The 21,009-nt window shown below is 41.2% G+C and overlaps 1 protein-coding gene across 1 annotated transcript; it reads right to left on the bottom strand.

The window, feature by feature from the left end:
• Positions 1-2,944: 2,944 nt before the first annotated feature.
• On the bottom strand, positions 2,945-20,934 carry FASTKD2 (FAST kinase domains 2). Its single transcript, XM_030326593.1, is given in 19 exon segments — positions 2,945-3,140; positions 4,504-4,618; positions 6,304-6,391; positions 6,787-6,996; positions 8,552-8,715; positions 12,651-12,823; positions 13,957-14,096; positions 14,366-14,489; positions 14,789-14,897; positions 15,589-15,692; positions 19,096-19,285; positions 19,287-19,363; positions 19,366-19,400; positions 19,403-19,450; positions 19,453-19,509; positions 19,512-19,601; positions 19,604-19,769; positions 19,772-19,908; positions 20,704-20,934. Coding segments are annotated over 18 exon segments (2,049 nt in total). The 5' UTR covers positions 19,811-19,908; positions 20,704-20,934; the 3' UTR covers positions 2,945-3,020.
• Positions 20,935-21,009: the final 75 nt, after the last annotated feature.

Here is a 21,009-nt window from a genome sequence, read left to right as displayed (position 1 = left end):
GTCTATATAAACACGTCAACTTCTAACTTTCACATTCATGCTTTGGTTGGTTGTTACAGTAAATAGGTTGGTTCAATCCTTTCTAGAGTGGAGTTAGTGGTACTAAGATACAAAATGTTTTGTGACTTGATCAAGAGCAGTCAGAATTTGAATGTATAAACTCCCACCTTTTATTGAAACCTCTCAGTGTATGAGAAATGAGTCCATGAAATCAAACCGGGGTTGTGGTGGTTGGGTTTTTCGCTTGTTTTGTTTTCTTTTGTTTTGATCCACTGAATACCAGAAAAGGAGAATATGTAAATATCCTCCTGGAATGGGAAGTAAATGTTTCTATCCTGAGAAGACTTATATATTATTACTTAAACGTTTCCCCTTCACCATACCTGGAGTCTCACAAGATTGTTTTTAGACCAAAAAACCAACGAAGAGTGCCGACACTGGTATACCTAAAGAGGAATGCCTTTTTATGTACCACGACAACTGGTACAAATGCAAGAAAACGACTTCCCCAAAAGGTAATTACAAGTATTCATAAAACTGTCCCATCCTGGGCACCTGGGTGACTCAAGTCAGTTGAGCGTCCAGCTTTGGCTCAGGTCATGATCTCATGGTTTGGGAGCTCGAGCTCCGCACTGGGCTCTCGGCTGTCAGCACAGAGCCCACTTCGGATCCTCTGTCCCCCTCTCTCTCAAAAAAAAAAAAAAAAAATTGTCCAATCCTTTGACTATGAGCCATAATTAAGCCACTAGAAGCAACAGATACACACAAAACATTTAAAGAATGAATTTTGGTTTCTTTAGTCAAAGATTTTCAAACTTCATTCTGAAGCTTATAAGGGTTAAAATCATTTGGCCGAGGCCACAAAGCTAAGTGCCGTCCAATCTGAAGCCAGAATCCAGATCTGCTGAGACCCAAGCTAAAGGGCAGTAGAGGATGAAATGAAGCAGCAATCAATGATGGGGCTTAGACTCCAGGAAAATCAAGTTCCTGGAGCTTTAACCTCCTCATCCATAAAATGAGGTGAGTTAAATGATTGCTAAACTTCCTTTCAACCCGAACCTTTTCTAAATGCTGGATAAGCGGGTAAAACCTCAAGAGTTGCAGTCCTGTGCTGGACCTTTATTGCCACTCCAGGGTTCCTTGACTCTCTCTTAAGCCCATGTCACCTCAGGCTCACACTCCAGCCCTGCCCTATGATCTGCATCGCCGTGGCAAATAATCTATCTTTGTTTTAGAGATAAGGAAGCAGGGGCCCCAGGAGGATCATAAAGACAGTTACGATACTGGGAAAGAATACATCTGAATACTTGGCCGGGTCTGGCAGAGAATAAGGTGTCCAATAATTGCATGTCTGTGTATTTGGGGAATCTTAGTCCATCCGGGCTGATATTAAGAGAATGCCATTAGTTGCGTGGTTTATAAACAACAAAAATTCTCAACAGATCTGGAGGCTGAGAAGTCTTGAGATCAAGGCTCTGGCAGACTGTGTCTGGTGGAGGCCCTCTTCCTGGCTCACAGATGGTCATCTTCTGTGTCCTCAAATGGCAGAGCACCAAGGGAGCTCTCTGGGGTCTCTTTAGGAGGACCAACACCACTCATGAGGGCTCCACCATCATGGATTAATCACCTCCCAACGCTCTACCTCAAACACCATCATGCTTGGGTTAGGTTTCGACATGAGAATTAGGAGGGATGACAGAAACATCCAGTCTTTTGCATTGGGATAAAATACTTACTAAATTACATGGCACTCGGGTTTCATAAATGAAATTCACTATATCCACAGTGAGTCAAACACTAGGTAGACAGCTATACTGCAAATTTGAACAAATGTTGTTTGGTTGTTTTTTTTTTTAACATTTATTCATTTTTGAGAAAGAGAGACAGAGCACGAGCAGGGGTGGGGCAGAGAGAGAGACACACACAGAATCTGAAGCAGGCCTTTAAGCTGTCAGCACAGAGCCCGATGAGGGGCTTGAATTCTAGAACTGTGAGATCATGACCCGAGCCAAAGTTGGACACTTAACTGACTGAGCCACCCAGGCGCCCCTTGAATAAATGTTTCACTGAAGGAATAAACAAGAAAAAGACGGGGGGGAGTGCACCTACAGGTGGCTCAGCCGGTTAAGCATCCAACTCTTGATTTCGGCTCAGGTCATGTTCTCAGTTGTGAGACTGAGCCCGTTGGGCTTCATGCTGGGTGTGCAGCCTGCTTGGGATTCTCTCTCTTCCTCTCTGTCCCTCTCCGGCTCACACTCTGTCTCTGAGGGGAAGAAAAAAAAAAAGGAACAAACGTAACTGAAAAATAGTCCTCAGCTCTGACTCACAACATAGCTCAATGGTGAGGAGAGGGGAAGAAAGGGAAAAGGAACGACCTCAATAATGGCAACAACAGTTACATGTCAGCAACCCACAGCCTAGCAGTTTTAATAAATTTAGACTCGTTGCCATGTCTGTACTGTCTTCGCTGTGCAGTTCTTAGTGTGGCTCACGAGCCACTTCCACCTAGAATGCCTGTTACAAAAGCAGACGCCTGGCCTGCAGGCATTTGTCACATCATTTCTTAAATTCTGTGATTTGAGCACCGGGTCCAATGGCCACGAAAAAGGCAGTCCGTGCCTGTATTCTAGAACAGCGTATGCAGTAAGAGTGCAAATATGCAGGTCTCGAACGCAAGACCACCGTGCCACCTTAGCTGCTGCCCTTCACAACTAAGAAGCCAGTGTTCAATGCATCAAAGCTCACGAGCCAAAATAAAACCTCATGAATCTGTCACATATCTGTGCACTGGAGGAAACAGGTTGGGTTGGAAAAGTGATCCCCCTGGAGTTTTCTTAGCACCTTCTAAAATGCCAATAACAACACTCTCCCACTCTTCAAATTAATTTTAACAGTGAACTGAAGTGATACTTTTTGTTATAGTGACTAGTCAGGTAGATTCCACTGACAACTGAATTGCAGTCTTTATTAAAGTTATTTTACAAATTTACGTCTCCCAATATGAAAAGGCGGCTTCCATTTTAACACGTGCTTTGCAGATTTACATCAGCAGTAGGAAAGGCTTCAGCTGAATAGAGTTCAGTCTTCAAAAACGTGACTACATCCTTCATCTGCAGTCTTTCTATCTCCCAGTTATGGACCTTACCAAAGAAAGGAGAAAATAATCAGTTTGCAAGAAGACAACACGTAAAATAAAAGCTAGTTTCAAGATCCAAGCATATCAACGTGATATCAAGCCAACTGCTCTTCAAAAGCAAGTGCTGGGGCGCCTGGGTGGCTCAGTCCATTGAGAGTCCAACTTCGGCTCAGGTCATGATCTCACAGCTCATGAGTTCAAGCCCCGCGTCGGGCACTGTGCTGACAGCTCAGAGCCTGGAGCCTGCTTCGGATTCTGTGTCTCCCTCTCTCTCTGCCCCTAACCCACTCGCATTCTGTCTCTGTCTCTCTCAAAAATAAATAAAAATATTAACAAGAAAAAATTTTAAAGCAAGTGCTATCTTATGATTACTCATATTTTAAAGGGTTAGTAAGAGAATGTGCCAGGTAGGGTTGAAGAAAGCTCGATCAGTGAAAATTCTAAAAAGTTTAAAGGTCTCTGGGGCACGTGGGTGGCCCAAATGGTTAAGCATCCAACTCTGGATTTAGGCTCAAGTCATGATCTCATGGTTTGTGGGATAGAGCCCCATGTCGAGGGCCCTGCTTGGGATTGTCTGTCTCCCTCTCTCTCTGCACGCCCCCTCTCAAAAATAAATAAACATTTAAAAAACTAAGGTCCTCTAAAGGGTGAAAAAATCCCTTTCTTGGGATAATCTTCCTTACAATACATACAATATCCCTTATGGGGAAAAAGCTTAAACAGTAGCCCATTAAGAGAAATGTGGCATCTTAACCTCAGTAATATACATGTAATTTTTGGATAGGAAAGTATCATAACGTAAATGTGAATGTTTACATTTCGCATAATATGCAGGACCAAATGAGTGGCAATTAGATAGACCCCAATGCTAACATATATATAAACTCATTCACAAGGTTCTTGCTCCATACAGAGACATCTGGAAAGGCTGGTCACGCAAAGCTGTGGAGTTGGAATCAAGATGAGATGTGAGCTCCCCTCTTACAAGCAGCTAGCTTTTCCTGGAGACATACTTCCTACAGTAGCCTCACACCAGCCCATGAAAACAAAGCTTAAATTCTCATCTTTCTTTCCCTTAAGGAACTCTGCGAAGTGAATATGATGTCATGGGTTTTAAATAAGAAATTTTTCCTCTTACCAAAAAGGATTAAAGTTGACCAAATGTAGCATTTATAAAACTCTTAGTAAATGACAGCTATCAGCTGAGTAAAAACCAAATCACGTACAGAAATATGTTCTTTTCCAAAGAATTACTGCAATACTGCTGACGATTCCCCTAGAGTCCTTGTGACCACCCTCAACCACTACATCCCCAGCAGAACAGACATCAGTCACTGAAGAGTATCTCATGTGCATTTTCTTCTTACCAAGATTACATGAAAACCCATTACTTTCAAATGCCGCATTTTCATAGCAAGGAATCCTCTGGGGTGGGTTAAATCCAAACAGTAAGTAGATCTAGGAACACACAGCACAGCTACTCTGAAGACAAAAATGCACAAAAGGAGACCCGTTATTAATGAGATTGCACGTACAATCTGCTGTGCTCCTATTCTTTGCAGATTTCATGGCTGAGCTCTCTGCCAACCATAGGCCTCACCGTTCCCCACTGCCCCTCCCGTCCTCCACCTCCTTGTTACTCGGCCTTTACAAACACTCCAGCACATGAAGGCTGCTTGAGAAACCAAAAGCTTGCAATAATGCTTTACGCAGTTATCCCTCAACCACCTTCAAGGATGGCTACATTCTTGATGAGCAAAACATCCAGATAGGAAAGCATTTCAAGGCTTTCCTGTGCAGTGTTCAATCTCTGACCCGAATATAATTATTTATGCTACTAGAAGTACTGATGTAGAAAAACGAAATGGCAAATGTTCTCCTTGTATACACATGGTCCAGAGAGAGCAGCATCTGAAAACCAGAGAGACCAAATACAAAACAGGAAACGCTAAGAGAAAGGCCAAACTGTTAAAAAGATAAAATCTGTATGTGTAACAAAATATGGAAGGCGTAATTTGTTTTTTCATTGTTCTTGGCCTTTCGGAAAGATTAAGTTGGCTGGGGGGAAAATAAGACATTTGTATCCTTTCTCTCTTCTGTTATACTTTGGCTGTTATCTGAGATAACATAAGAGAAATTTTATCTTTTAAAGGAATGCTCACATTCCTTACTTCTCCTCAGGACTTTAGGCTGAAAGCTTGTATATTATTAGGCCAGAACAATGGAGTACCTGAAAAAGAACAATTAGCTTTCACAGAGGTCACAGAGAAAGCTATTCCTTCAGGGGAGATGGGTGACAGTACAGGGAAGATCACAGTGAAACAGATGGACAAGGAACAAGCTAGATGGATTCAGAAAAGGGTAAAGTTAAAGAGTCGTATGAGAATGGAGAGGGATGAGCAGGTTGAGTCTGAACGCCTACAGATCTGTTTCTATACCTCTCCCTACTGTATTTACGTGCATGTCCTATAAAGCAATCGAGAGACAGTTTCCTTGGGGTCGGGCTCCACGTCTGCCTCTACTTCGTGCACCCCGCAGGGCCTAGCAGAGCCTTTGTACGAAGGCTGACCGAACACGGGGTGTCGCAACATGACCGGAAGCACCTGCTTCACTGGCTCGGCAGGACATGCTCTGGGGCACAGTATCACAATTCTCCAGAGACACACGGTTTGTAGTATGCGAGTCAAGGAAACGGCTTATGATTAACTTCAATCCAGTCTGACCCATACACGATACAACTTCATTAAAAAGCTAAAGTTTCTCTACCTTTGGAAAGATCCTGGTGGTAGAACAAAATATTTACTGGGTATTTAATTTTCATAGATGCCTTCATTTTTTATGATGACTATTACACTATCTTGTCAAAAGTTTATATTGCACTGATAGTTTCAATCATGTTGACATTGTTTTATTGTAGTATTCAGCTTTAAAACCTGATTTTTAAAAACTTCCTATTAAAAAAAAACACACACACACTGCCTATTTAATAGCTCAACTCCAGTCCACTGTCTTTAATCAATGTCCACATTTACACCTAAGGAGATTAATGGATGAGAAGTCTCTTGGTACATTATAAGTTCTACACAAATATAAGGTCTTAGTATTGTTACTGCTACTTATTATGAAGTCTTTGAGAATTAAGATTTAAATGAACATATGCAAGCAACCTTTGAATATCTGCAGCAGAAGTTACCGCATCCATATGGGAAAATGGAAGCACTTGACTCCTGTTAATATCCATTCTGACTTCAAAATCTGAAAGAAAAGAATTTTTCAAACATTGCTCAAAGTGATTTTCGGTTTCAAAATGTATACTACCACTACTAATAACGATAACGGCATCAGACAAAAACTATGTTGAGCTTACCACGTGCCAGACTCTAGTCTGGATTTCACACATATAATCTCATTTATTCACCACAGGAACCCTAGGAGGTGGGCACCACGTTTACTGCCGCTTCACGGACAAGGGGCCGGGGGCTGGGGAGGGCCCGAAAACGCAGCACGAGTACGCACAGAGCAAGAGCCCAAATCAGGCAGCCCAGTCTGGGGCCAACGCTGCACTAACCTGCTGCGGAAAACCCATCTTTGTCCAAAATAAAGGAAAATAAATAAAATACGATAGAGGAAAATCTCATAAAGCCCCATACCGATATGGTAATTATGTGGCAACTGTACATTTCTTAAGAAGTATCCTTCTCCCAGAAGGCTACTTAGTGCGTCTGCCACCTTCGCGTTTGGAAATAGCGGTGTGGAAGGCAGCGGCGGCAGCGCTAAGTCTACGGCCTTGGGACAAGAAGTATCAAGTTTTAGGCAAGCGGCCAAAATACGAAGCTTGTGAACGTTCCTCTCTATGTCACCTAAAAAAAAAGAGAAAGAAAATCTAGAGTTAAGAAAAAATATTTAGTTACCAAAAAACACTAGTGCCACAGTTAAGACATTCTATTCACGTATGTATGTTTCTGATGATTTGTTTCCTATCGAGAGGAGTCTTTGTGTCTCCCTAGTTCCCAGAGTCTAGATCAGTGCCCAGATCAGTTCAGTCTAGATTAGTTCCCAGTATTTAGATCAGTATTTGATGACCTCTTACAGTTTAAAATCTCTCTCAAGATGATTTAGTCTAAACTCTTCACAGAGTGATGAGGGAAGGCCCGGGAATGTTCAAGTGCCTCATGATTACCGAAAGGCAAAGTCGGGACTAGAATCCAGGTTTCCTGGGTTCAAGGCTGCTTCCCCCACAGTAACCACTTAAAAAAATCAGCACGTGGTGTTCCTCCTTCACAATTCAACTTCAGAATTTCCTAACATTGTTTTTTCAAAGAATTTAAACTTCTCTGTTCTCAGACACATGATCAAATTTTGTACATCCGGCCAGATATTGCTTTTCTTTGCTTAATATAAAAGACCAAAAGTCAAAAAAATAAATAAATAAATAAATAAATAATAAATAAATAAATAAATAAAAGGGGGCGCCTGGGTGGCGCAGTCGGTTAAGCGTCCGACTTCAGCCAGGTCACGATCTCGCGGTCCGTGAGTTCGAGCCCCGCGTCGGGCTCTGGGCTGATGGCTCAGAGCCTGGAGCCTGCTTCCGATTCTGTGTCTCCCTCTCTCTCTGCCCCTCCCCCGTTCATGCTCTGTCTCTCTCTGTCCCAAAAATAAATAAACGTTGGAAAAAAAAAAAATTAAAAAAAAAAAAAGACCAAAAGTCAACAATTTCGTTTCAAGAGTAAATAAATTCACTACTTTGGGAACTATTTGATTGCTTGACCTAGGGGGTGTACCCTCGTTGTAGGCCACGAGTGACAAAGTGTTTAGAGCTGCAGAAGCTGACTGAACTTGGCTTCAAAGGTGACACGTAAGGATTAGGAATTACAAACATTTCCGATCAAGGCATAGAGAACACCTTGAACACTCGGCCTTTGTACAGGTGCAGACAGCGTAAATAAAAGGAACAACAGGGGCGCCTGGGTGGCTCAGTCGGTTGAACGTCCAACTTCGGCTCAGGTCATGATCTCACGGTCTGTGAGTTCGAGCCCTGCATCGGGCTCTGTGCTGATGGCTCAGAGCCTGGAGCCTGCTTCCGATTCTGTGTCTCCCTGTCTCTCTGCCCCTTCCCTGCTCATGCTCTGTCTCTCTCTGTCTCAAAAATAAATAAAGAAATTAAAAAATTTAAAAAAACATTAAGAAAAAAAATCTTAAAAAAAAGGAACGATGACGTGTTTCTTATCCTTGCCTTCTGTATCTGGGATCTGTCATTACAGGAGGCTGGTTTGCTGGTTTAAAGCATTGGCCTTCAACTTCATCATTTGTGGTTCTGTCCTCAGTAGCATCTGCTCCACCTATGACCCCGTTCGGAATCACAAGGCAGCCAGGGTATTGCCTTATTTTAGTCACCATCGTACACCGACGCCATACCTGATGTCAGCAGCTCATTGATGATGTCCTTTTGGAGAAGCTGATTAATAAGGGCCAGGGGAAAATGGTTCATCAAGCAAAATGAAGACACAGCTTTCAAGAGGTTTTCAGAAGAGATGTGGTGAAGGTAACCAGTCAGTGAACGAGCCATAGCTTCCTGGAACCTTCAGGGGAACAAAGAAAAGTCAGCTTTCAAACATGAACAGAACACAAGGTCATGGTGAGGCGAGTTAGGTGCCAGAGAACCGATGGCTTTAAGGAGTCCAAAGAAAGGAAGTAAGAAAATCAGACTGGCAGGAAGTATTCACATGTCCCTCAGGTCAGGTGGTTACCTCATAATAAAATGCTAGGGAACTACTGTTATATGTCTTATACAGAGCAAATACTTCATAGGCTTTAACTCACTTAATCACTACTAAAGCTTTATGGAGTAGGTATTCTTATTATCCTCTTAAAAAAAGACAAGTAAACAGGTTCATTGAGGTTGAAGAACTTGTCCAAGAAAAAACAGCCAGGAAGTAGCAGAGACAGTGTTGGAACCCAAGCTGTCAGGCTCCAGAGCCTTTTAACCATGATACTGGATTTGTACGATGAGTATGTCTGTAAGGCCTGAAACACCAGTGTAGATTCTCCAGCTACCAATATTCTGAGTTAAAAGTAAAAGAACTGCAAGCCTAATCCTACCACCCAGAACCAGTGTTATACAGTGTAACAAAGCAGTTAAACATGCAAGAAGAGAGGAAAGAGCACAGTAGGAGAGGTCACTTGCCCAGGGTGACACTGGTGATAAATAGCACAGGCAGGTTCTGAACCCAGGTCAGTCAGAATCTTAGACAGAAGCTATCTATCATTATGGGACATGCAAAGCACTGAGATAGCACACAGCAAAGTAAGTAGATAGAGCTTTGGGGCTAAGGAGAATTTCAACAAGTGGAAAAGACAGGAGAAGGGAAGATCATTTGAAACTGAGCAAAGAAATGGACCCCTGAGAGTGTGTGCTATCTATGCTATTTGTAAGGAGCTGGTGGGGCCACGGTGCGGAGCGAAGGCAAGCGCGCCCGTGAGCGAGCCCTTTGCACAGTGAGCCTGTAGAGGAAAAAGTCTCAGATCAGCTGGTAGGTCCCAGGGGCAGCAGGAGGGGGTGAGGGAGACAGTGGAGGCCAGGGCAGGCTGAGCAGGACTGTGGGAGTTACAATGGGAAGGGAAGAAGGGGAAAGATCCCAGAGAAGGCAGTGAGGCGAGAAAGGGCGGGCTGCAGATGACCGCTTCTGGAGCCTGGGTGCTGATCACCTCTCGAATCTTCTCATCCCATTCCTGCCGTTCCTCGTGTTTTAGCAGCACCCAACTGCGCGTCCTTCCCTGCACATGCTCTGCTGTTTCTTTCCTCCCAGACTGAATATGGAGTCCTTTCTGCTCAGAATCTTCCTTCCTGCTTATCTTCCTATGGTTACCTCCTACTGCTCCATCTTTTAAGATCTGCTTAGGAACCACCTCTCCAGGCAGCACTGCTTGGCATTCATCCTGAACCTCCAGGTCACCAGGCTGGCTAGTGTCCTGGCACAGTCTTCCTCTATTGCCATTTATCCTGCATAAAATTCTCTCACTCCAATTTGTATGCTGTATTCAATTGCCAAAATCTACCTTACCCATTACATAGAATCCTGGCAAAAAAGGATTGTGTCTTGGGGCGCCTGGCTGGCTCGGTGGGAAGGGCATGGGACTCTTGATCTTATGGTTATGAGTTCAAGTCCCACGTTGCATATAGAGAGTACTTAAAAATAAAATCTTAAAAAAAAAAAAAAAAAAGGATGTGCCTTATTCATCTTTGTCCTAAGTAGCCACATGCTTAGTATACGTTTTCTGACTAAATAAACAAATTTAGATGAGGAAGACATGAGGAAGAGAAGGTTAGTAGAAAAGAATCAAGAATAATGAGTTAAAAACTCACCAAGTTGGGTGCATTAAACATGTAGTTTTTTACATGTTAATCAGACCTCAATAAAGTGGTTTAAAACATTACTTTACATAGTATTTAGTAAACAGTAAATAACTGCTGGAGGAGGAAGAGGAGGGGGGGAGAAGAGGAGGAAGAAAAGAAAGAAAAAGAAGAGGAAGAAGATACATGGTGACCACATGCAAACCACAGAAGTCCTGGAGTCCAGAGGCACACTAAGGACCAGAGATGCAAATCTGGGATTATTTACAGGGTGGTAAGTACAGATCAAAAAGAAACCAAAGGACTGAAAGGACAGCTTAACCGTTACAATGTTTTCTTCCTTGGGCTTCAAACCCAGGAACATATTCTGGATTTAACACACCCTGTCTCCCAGAGGCCATCACATAAACAAAATGATTAACGTACAACATGTGCATATACAATACGCTCAGCCAAATCTTCTAACCGCTCTCTTCCAGTCAACTTACTTCCCAAATGCTCTGAGCTGGCCTTCTTTTAAAATCTCTGCCGCTACAGCCTAAGACCCCAGCATCCTTTCTCTCTCTTCCGGAGAGTGTTCATTTGGTACCTACCATTTACTTCCTTCCTTTGGATATCCACGCCCTGTCTCCTTAAGCGGAGTAGAAGAACAGGGAACACAATGTAACAATTTCGACCAAGTTGTCTCTTGCAAGGCTTACAATAGGCTGAAAAACTCCCTAACCACCCAGTGCTTTTTCTCCTAATACCATGGAATCTGTGCAGCTGTTTCTGGAGTTTTAATTATCACTGCTTGACGGTGTTTGTCAAGAAAGTGCAGGAGGTACATGGGAGCCAGCCTCAAAGACAAGCGTGGGAGTAGAGAAAGACCAAAGTTGGGGGTACTTTTAAACCTTTATTAGATGCCTATTCAGTGCCAGGTCTTGTGCTCAGTTCAGAATAACAAGAACCTGGGTCTCACTCTAGAGAGCTTTCCAACTGAGAAGCAGAGACAGGCTTATTGATAAGTGATTACAACTCTGCGTCAGGGCTCCACCAGAGATTCATAGATACGGCAAGCACAAGGGGTCTGATGGGGACAAGTAGGGAAGGCATGGGAAATGCAGCCCAGACTGAGTTTTCAGTACAATGGAGGGTACAGTGGGCAGCTGCTTTTCAGTGGGCCAAGGATTCTTGGGTTATGTGCTCCAAAGTGACGGGCATGTGACCCAAACCCAGTCAACCAGACTTGCTGTTTTAGAAATCTGAATCCTGAGGGAAAACCACAGGGACAGAAAGCAGCTGCAGTCAAGTAACTTACCTGATGGCAAAGCGATGGCCTGTGACTCTTGCCACTGAGACCCTCAGAACTGCCCTAGTTTATTCCTGCCAGCCTGTGACCTACGCTGTAAGTTTTTTTGTAATCTAACAATTACTATGTGCCAGGCACTGCTTTAAGAACCTAACACAGGTTAACTCGTTTAATCCTCACAACAACCCAATGTGATTAGAAATAATTCTTACTTCTGATCCCCATTTTAATAGATGATGAAACCGAGGCACAGACAAGTAACTTGCTGACAGTTAAGTAGCTAACAAATGGCAGAGCTGGGATTCAAACCTAAGCAGACTCCAGAGTCCGGGCTTTTAATCACTCTTCTAGCAAGTGACATTTTATATGCATTTTGGGTTTCAGTGAATCCAATCTGATCTAGAAAGGGAGAAAAGATGTTCTGGGTGGAAAGCAGAGGTATGAAAGAGCCCAGCACGTCTGAGGAGCTGCTGCATTTAACAGAAGTGCATGGCTGTGGTTAAAAATGAAAATTACAGAAAGCAGTAGTCTGGGACCAACTGAATAGTCAGGGTGAAAACTGAACTATGAACTCAGGAGCTGAGGGAATAAGCTGGGAGAGTTTGAAATGAAGACTCCTGTGCTGAATTAACAAATATGTCATAATGAACAAAGAAACAAGCAAGGCAAAAAAGAAAAAAGAACAGCAAAAATAAAATGAAGTTCTGTTTAACTTCTCAAATAAAGTATACTAATGTTTTATTTGTTGATATAGATAATGACCATGGATGTGTTCACTTGTAACAATCCATTAAGCTTATGATAATATGTAATCTTCTGAAGTATGTTATGCAGCAATAAACAAACTAAAAAAAAAAAGAACAAGTACATACTCTTGGGTCTGGCATTTGTAGAAGTGATTGAGAGAAGAATACACGTGAAGAATAGAGATAATGCTTTTCATGTTTAGAGAAGCAGGATCATCTATCACTTTTTTCATGAACAAGTCCATCAAATCAGTATGTCGGAAGCCAAGGTCTTCAAGTAAAATGAGGAGAAAGAGAACCTTTAAAAGAGTGAATTGAGGAAAAACTTTTAATAATTATAGTATGCTACCAGTAATTGTTTTAGATCTCAAAAAATTTAAACAGCAATAGAACTGTCTGAAGAGAATATTCTCCACAAAGAAACAGTTCTCTCTTCCTCACAAAATCTGTTCCAGTAATTCTTGAATCAGATATTAATACTATCTTTTTATAAGCTGAGAACCAGAGCATACAATGGTTTCCATATTTCTAAATCATTTCCTATAGGTTTTTCATACAACAGATATGAAAACTACTTTAAATACACCTTTTCTGAGGTTTTTCAAAATGACCGAATCATCTTGAACTATTCCCTCTTCCAAACCCAGACACTTCCTACATCCAAAAGGAAGAGAGAACATGTAAGAGAGAACTCAAAAATTTCTCTATTCCACATTGAGCTGTACAAATGAGAACAGAGATGAAATACTATGATTAAATTAAAACTTTCAGTCCACTTCTCATTTCCCTCTTGGAACTTCTCACAATTAGTGCTTCTCTTTCCAAAGAAAATTTCCATGGCAATCTCAATATATACTTTGCCCTCCAAGGTAAAGTGAATCTAGTGATCTAACGCAATTACCACTGCTTCGTCACAAAAAGAAATTTTTACCAGCTGCTTCTAGATATTTATATTGCTAACACAGCCCCCAAATTTAAAGGTTCTTACTCTGGAGGAAACAAGACAACTTTTCATAAATAGAAAATAGGCATGATCATTAAGTAATGGCATTTTATTCTTCCAAATGCATAAGCCTGCCACATTACCCATTTTTATTATTCTAAATCTAAAAAAGTAAAAGCAGAAATGGAAATAATCCTAATTATCCAGAGTACCACACAACTGGTTTTTTTTGAAAAACAAATAGAAGAGCAAACTTTGGACAATGTAATTTTTATTTCAGAAAGATAGTCAAAAGATTGAATAGTATATTAACAGGTAACTCCTAGACATAAATGATAAGGAGCTGATTTTTCAAAAGTAAATCCAACATTGGAATATTTTGCTCTTTTAACTGCTATAAAGCTGATAGAGAAATACTCAGAATGGGAAATGAATTGATATGCTTCTCCCAAGTTTCTGAGGCTTATTCTAAACTGCTAACAAACTTACTTGTTTTAACTTCCAGATGTCAATAGTTGTAGCCACATAATCTGCTATTCCCTTAAAAAGATCTAAATTACGGTATCGGAGGTCTCTGCAAGACTGCAGTATGTTGATCAATACTTTAAAAGGACACCCATGGATATTACCTTTAAGAATGAGTTAAATAAACAAACAAAAATTACCACATGGCTTTGAACGTAACATCCAAGACACTCTACACTCGATACTTTTGTTTCTTTAGAAAAAAAAAAAATAGCACTGTACTTTGTAAAATACAAAGGCAAAAATAAAATTCAGATCTAATCATATCATCAGATAGTGTCTGTATAACAGCAAAGATCTTAAGACAAACAAAACAAATACAGTCCTCAACAGTAGGTCAGATGCTAAGAATCATGAAAGAAAAATTCCTTACCTATGACCATCTTACTGCATTCATTCAGAAGTGTAATAGAGCGGTGATTCATGGCAGCTAAAGCCTCAAACATGTGCTGGCTATTCAAATCGGAAAACCTGTCTAATTCTCTCAAGGCTTTCATCTAAAGAAAACAAACTTTAATTTATAACTTGTGGCAAAGTAAAGTAAATTTATCTTTAAGTAAAAAGGATAAAGTTTGAGCAGAATGACTCAAATAGATACACAGGTTAAATACATATATTTGTATATACAAAAAATATAAATCTGCATCTATTATTTCACTTTAGCAAAGTTATAACCCAAAAGCACAACAATGTCCTCCTAAAAAACTGACTTCAGGAACTGATAGCAGATCGTAAGAATTTTTTTTTTTTTTTTTTTTCAAATCCTGCCACTAGAGAAAATCCAAAATGTGCTTACCTCCAGTTTCCTTTTCAGAGCAATTGGTGCGTCTTTTCCAACACATTTCATCACAGCTTGTAATGTGAAGACACGTTCAATTTTCCAGACTTGCTGATCGGCTAGTATCCTGTAATTATACACAATAAACACCACAATTCTAGTATCTGAAAACCAAAGTTATCTTAGAAGTCATTTGGTCCTGCTCCTAATTCTAGGCAGGGAAGATGAAGCCCATAAAAATAATGTGCCTACCCACGGGGGAGTGTAAGTAGTTAAAGATGCAGGGCCAGCCCAGCACTGTCCTCTCACATTATTCTGCTATCATTATGAATAAACAAATCACATCAGGAGATTATAATAAGATATCCCAATGCACAGTCAATGAAAAAGGAAATTAAGTACTATCCTCACAGACCTATGACAACAGATCAGTTGCAGCAATTTTATAAATTATAAAACTCAAGCCCCTTTTCAGGCCAAGTCAGCGCCACGTAACCTCCCCATGGTGCCCAAATAACCGTGATGAGTGGAACACATGTCAATTCTCCCCCAGCCCACATCAGTACTGTGTTTTAAGATCAATTTAGAATTCACTATTGCCCACACTTTTTTTTTATGGTAGACCCTAAAAGAAGTATTATTTCTAGCTTTTCCTGATCCAGAGTCAGGATTTGAAGTTTACTAAGGTACTGAAGACTATACTGCAACAAAGTCTCCCCCCACCCAAAAAAGGCAGGTCAGCTTTCCTCTTGGTTTTTGATTGGAGATATAAAAGGGATAGAAAATGCCACATGAAGAAAGCGTAAGACAGGACTCACCGCACTCCTGCTCGAAGAACATCCACATTCTTGCATGGCTCCATTGCCTCTAAAACAGTTGACAAAACTGAAAGACATTTCTCATCACACTCATTGATACGTTCCTATTGAAATATAATTACAAGAACACTGCAGATGATAAGCCCAGAGCAGACGATCTCACCAAAGCAAAACTGCTGAACTGATGCTTTCAATTATATGACTAAGTATCAAACCCATAATTCATAGCCAGCCCACAAGAAACAACATCTTTGGGAAATGAAATGTATTATGAAGTGAATTTCCCAAATAACCAACACACGCTTTTGTGCACCAACACTTTTTACATTCATCATTACCACTGAAAATCCATTTGGTACTGATCATATTCAGAAGCTTCTGAAGTGACTTTTATCAAACATTATTTTGACTTCTTCTTAGGACTCCAGTTCAGCATGAAGACAACAAATGCAGTAACGTAAGAGCTACTGAGGTATACACGGTAATCTGTCCATCCCCAAAGAAACTCAGATAGCTGTTCTCTTACAATTTCTCTCTGTCCTTTCCCGGTTATCATATTGTAGCTTCAGCTGTGAATCTTCTGATCCACATCTGCTATCACATTTTACCACTGGGTCCCAAGGGGGGCTCCAGGCCCCCAGCTCCATCTCTCAGATCTCCTGGATTAGGGTACTAATCTAGATTCTAGAAATGGCAGTGGGCATAATTCGGAAAGTTAAAAGTGACAACACAGTGTATCTAGTACTCTACAACTTAATCACAACCAGTTCATACACCTCACAAAAGTAGTTGTGAACACATGTGAGAAAACTTAGGCTGCAAGAGGTATGCTCTTCTGCTAAAATGGCATGACTAACAAGGCACAAAGTCTTAGCTTAGAACCAGGTAATGAGAAGAAATGGAGAAGGCCGAAAGAAAAAGAAAGGTCTCATTCCCATGGGAGGGTTTCCATATCAATTTGCAACATTCCATCATTATCCGCTGTGAAAGGAAAGATCAAGTAACTGAAGGACAAATTCAGCAATGACATACTGAGCTTTCATCTCTAGCCAAACTGTCTTTACAACATTCCAACAGGTCAGCAAGACACAATTGTACCTAAAGATATACTGACTCCAAATATCCACTGCTCATACCTCACCAATGCAGAGGCTATGCTGATGGGGATACTTGTCCAAAATCCAGTGAGAGCATTGCTAACCAGGTGGTGACTAACTGGAATCACTTTTAAATAACTGTGCAGAGAACACAGTCTACCAAATAAACAGAATAAAGATATATTCTGTGGTTTAAGCACACACACACACAAATAAAAATTCATTCTTAATGAAGGATGGATGGAAATCAGAGTAACATAAAAAGTTAAAGTTAAATACAGTTATATGCCTATGAGCTTAATTCTTCAATTCTATAATAGGAAGGACTACACGTGAGATCATCCTCAAGAAATGTAAAAATTATTGGGACACCTGAGTGGCTCAGTCGGTTAAGTGTCTGACTTCAGCTCAGGTCATGATCTCACAGTCTGTGAGTTTGAGCTCCACATCAGGTTCTGTGCTGACAGCTCAGGGCCTGGAGCCTGCTTCGGATTCTGTGTCTCCCTCTCTCTCTGCCCTTCCCCTGCTCATGCTCTGTCTCGGTCTCTGTCTCTCTCTCTCTCAAAAATAAATAAACGTGAAAAAAATTAAATAAAAAAGAAATTTAAAAATTATTTAATTCTGATCATTGAGTTTAAAAGACGAGATGTCCACTCTTAAAAGGTACACAATTAGTTGAATGGGCTATCATTTCATCATCACATCTGGTGGTGTTTCCACTCATACAGTGATCTAAAATATAAATTTGAACATGTTGACACTTTGCTTAAAATACTTAATGGATCCCCATTGCCTATAGGATAACTCCAAACTCCTTACCCAGACATAAAAGGCTCTTCATGATTGAGCTCCGCCCCCCTTTCCAGTCTCGGTCTTGCCTCTATACTCATAACCCCTCCTCCTTGACCACAATAACACAATTTCCTCCGTACTACCTCAAACACACAACCCCAATATTCTACACTTCAGCACCACTGAACTACTTTCAGCTCCCCCAAACCTGCCAAACTTTTCTTCTGAATAGGCAATCTTCTCTGCTTCAAATACCATCCCTTTCACTATCAATCTCTCACAAGCTGCTGCTCATTCAACTTAGATATCATCTCCTACTGGGCTTGAATCCTTGTTCTACTATGAACTAGGTATTTGCTAATTTACTCAGCAATTCAAGACCTACAAAGAGTGACATTCACAGAAAGGTAACTTTGGCCAGGTTATTTAACCTCTTTAAGCCTCAATTTACTAATCATTAGTAAGATGATAGTATCTATTTAAAAACATTTTTTTTAATGTTTATTTATTTTTGAGAGACAAAGCGTGAGTGGGGGAGGAGCAGAGAGAGAGGGAGACACAGAATCCAAAGCAGGCGCCAGGCTCTGAGCCATCAGCACAGAGCCTGACGTGGGGCTTGAACCCACGAATCATGAGATCGTGACCCGAGCCGAAGTCTGGCGCTTACCCACTGACTCACCCAGGCGCCCCAGTAGTACATATTTTAAAGGCTACACTGAGGATTATATGAGACAATTCTGTTTTCAAACTTTGTACGTGTGTCTCTGCCTCAAACACTAGCCCTGTATCCTCCTCCCCTGTCTCTTCTTCCCATCATGAAAGACATCTCCTGACTAAGCTGTTAAGTCTGTTACACACTCTTACAAGACTATAGTTTTCCTTCATTGCACTTAAAGCTCCATGCGGCCGTTATTTTGTTCATAATTATATCCCCTTGCACTCAGCACAGTGCCTATAATTTAGTAAATGTACGAGTTATTAAACGAATGTTGGTTATTTTTATAATTGCCTACAAAATATTTGTCTTCCCTTCCCTTTCCCTTTCCATAGGGAAAACAGGCATGAGGTCTCCTAAATCTTTCTCTCTAGTAGCAACTGCAGTAACTGATACACTATTGATATGAAATAAATGTTAATTGTATGAATAAATGAATCCACTAGCTGTCTGACTTTAGCCAAGTTGTTTAACATCATCAACTCTGTTTTTTCATCTGCAAAACTGAGGTAAACATCGACCTTGCAGGGCTATTGAGAGGATTAATTAAACTAGGAAAAAGTGCAGGTACTCAACAAATATTAGTTCTCCCCTCTTCCCTTCTCTCCTGCCTTCAACTAAGCAACATTTCCTTGTATGTTTTGTATCTCTCCTCATTTTAGTCCTCACTATTGGTTAACTCTGGAGAAGAAAAAACGGCACAAGCTTTCATAAATGTCCATAGCAAAAGGAAGGAAAGGCCCAGTCAACTTAAGGTCTCTAAATCACATATATGCAAAAACAAATATAAACTACCATTCCACTGATAATCTCTTTCAAGGAGGATACTTCTCTATTTCCCCTCAGTCTTTCAAAGTATGCCATGTCGAGAAAAACGGTATTTAAGTCGCCTTTTGATTTTACCTGGACCACTCTCAGCAAAGTCTGTACCAGCAGACTGTTCTGAGGAATTCCCAGCTTCACTACAGCATGAAGACTGAACAGCAGGTGGTCACAGTGCATGATCTTGGCTTCTCTCATCACTTGTTCACACAGTTGGCTAAATGCAGGGTGGTTTAACCATCATTGTTTCTCAATGCGTTTCTGGTCATCAACATCCTTTGGCAATGGTCACATGCTGAAATATAGTTACTACTGGGAAAGTAGATGCTTCTGAAAATGTATCTAACAACATTCACTCAGAGAACTACACTCCTGAGACAGTTTCTATAGTTGACAGGGGTTGGTTTTGTTCTTGGTGAGAACATTTCATTGGAGGCTCGTGATGAAAGTTTATCTTCAATCCCTCGTCAGAGAAAGGAGAGTGTTTTGAATCAAGGAGAGTCTTCTAGGACAAAGCACTCTGCTAACTGTAAGGACTGTTTCAGTGCTTACGCCCTTTGTTTGAAAGTCGTCTCTTGATTTAAAATTAAGGCATCCTGAAAAAGGTGCCTAATAGATGACTGCACTCTATTGCCAAAGTCACTTAAGAGAAGGTTTCTTAGGTTTGAATTGTATGAAAAAACAATTCTGGGTCTGGAAAATCCCAAAGGATACAGCCTCATAGTTCTGCTTGTTGGAACGAAAGTACTGTAATTGTTCTGAGGTTCCATAAAAAGGAACTTGCTCTGTTCATCATTTTGCTATCCACTCAAACACTTTCAACTCGCTTTAAAGTAGTCTATGCAACACAAATGCCACTTCTATGAGTGAAAGAGAAGACATGCCGTTGTTTTCCTGTGGGGGAAAGGGTTATAAAAGGAATACAAATCAAAGCAAAACTTTTACTTAAAGAAACGAAATGAATTTAACAGAGACTAAAGTGAGAACCTATGGAGACATTAAAGATTAAAACGGTAAAAGTGCTTTACCAACATGGGCTTCCTCCGCATCCACCAATGTGTACACTGTCTCAGAGAAGCCAGGTTACTTTGGAAGTAGTCATCGTATAAATGAGTTTTAAAAATAAGTAAGTAGAGTGGGGTTTCTGGTGGAAAGTGTTCCCACACAGTGTCCTTTTAATAAAGGAATTTTATGTTACCATTGCCTGGAGAGAGCTTCACTGACAAAGTTTTAACGTTGGCGGATACTTTTTTTTTTTTTTAATGAAATTTATTGTCAAATTGGTTTCCATACAACACCCAGTGCTCATCCCAACAGGTGCCCTCCTCAATGCCCATCACCCACTTTCCCCTCCCTCCTACCCCCCATGACGGATACTTTTCAACATGAAGATTTAGCAACTGCCAAACCCGGACTTGTAAGAATAGGGACTGGGACAAGTAGAACCGCTGAGGAGAGGAAGCAATAAACCAAAGTGACGCTCGCATGCGGCCTGCGCTTAAGAGATAGATACATGAGCCAGTATCACCAGATCTCAGAAAATGTTAGGAGCCAGTGCTGAGCCACCCAATATTAACCCACCTCCCTAAACTTAATGCCCGAGCAACTCCTGAGACTTTTCTCCAAAAAGCAAGAAGTCTATGGTACAGGGCTGCCAACTGTTCCCGCCTATGCTCGTCGCCCACTCACCTGAGGTCAGAACCCCGTGGTTCTATACAGGGGCAGCCATGACAGCTTCCCCGCGAGCTGCGTGTATCGCGAGGTTTTACGGATCCCTCATAGGTCAAAAAGCTTCCGTTCGCGGTAGTTGGCGAGGTTAAGTTCCTGAGAAGAAAGCCTACCAAAGAGAATGACTAGTTTTCTTGGGCTTAGGGATAGGGACAGGGGAGAGCATAAGGCTTTTAAATACAATGTGTGATCGTGTACCCCAACACCTCACGTCTGCGACAGGGCCTACTCAGACCCCGCGCTCAGCTTCAAAGTGGCGCCTGCGCC

Source organism: Lynx canadensis, chromosome C1, assembly GCF_007474595.2.
Source record: "Lynx canadensis isolate LIC74 chromosome C1, mLynCan4.pri.v2, whole genome shotgun sequence".
Taxonomy (NCBI): Eukaryota; Metazoa; Chordata; class Mammalia; order Carnivora; family Felidae; genus Lynx; species Lynx canadensis.
The sequence above is the reverse complement of the archived record's forward strand: the minus strand, read 5'-3'. Positions and strand labels throughout refer to the sequence as shown.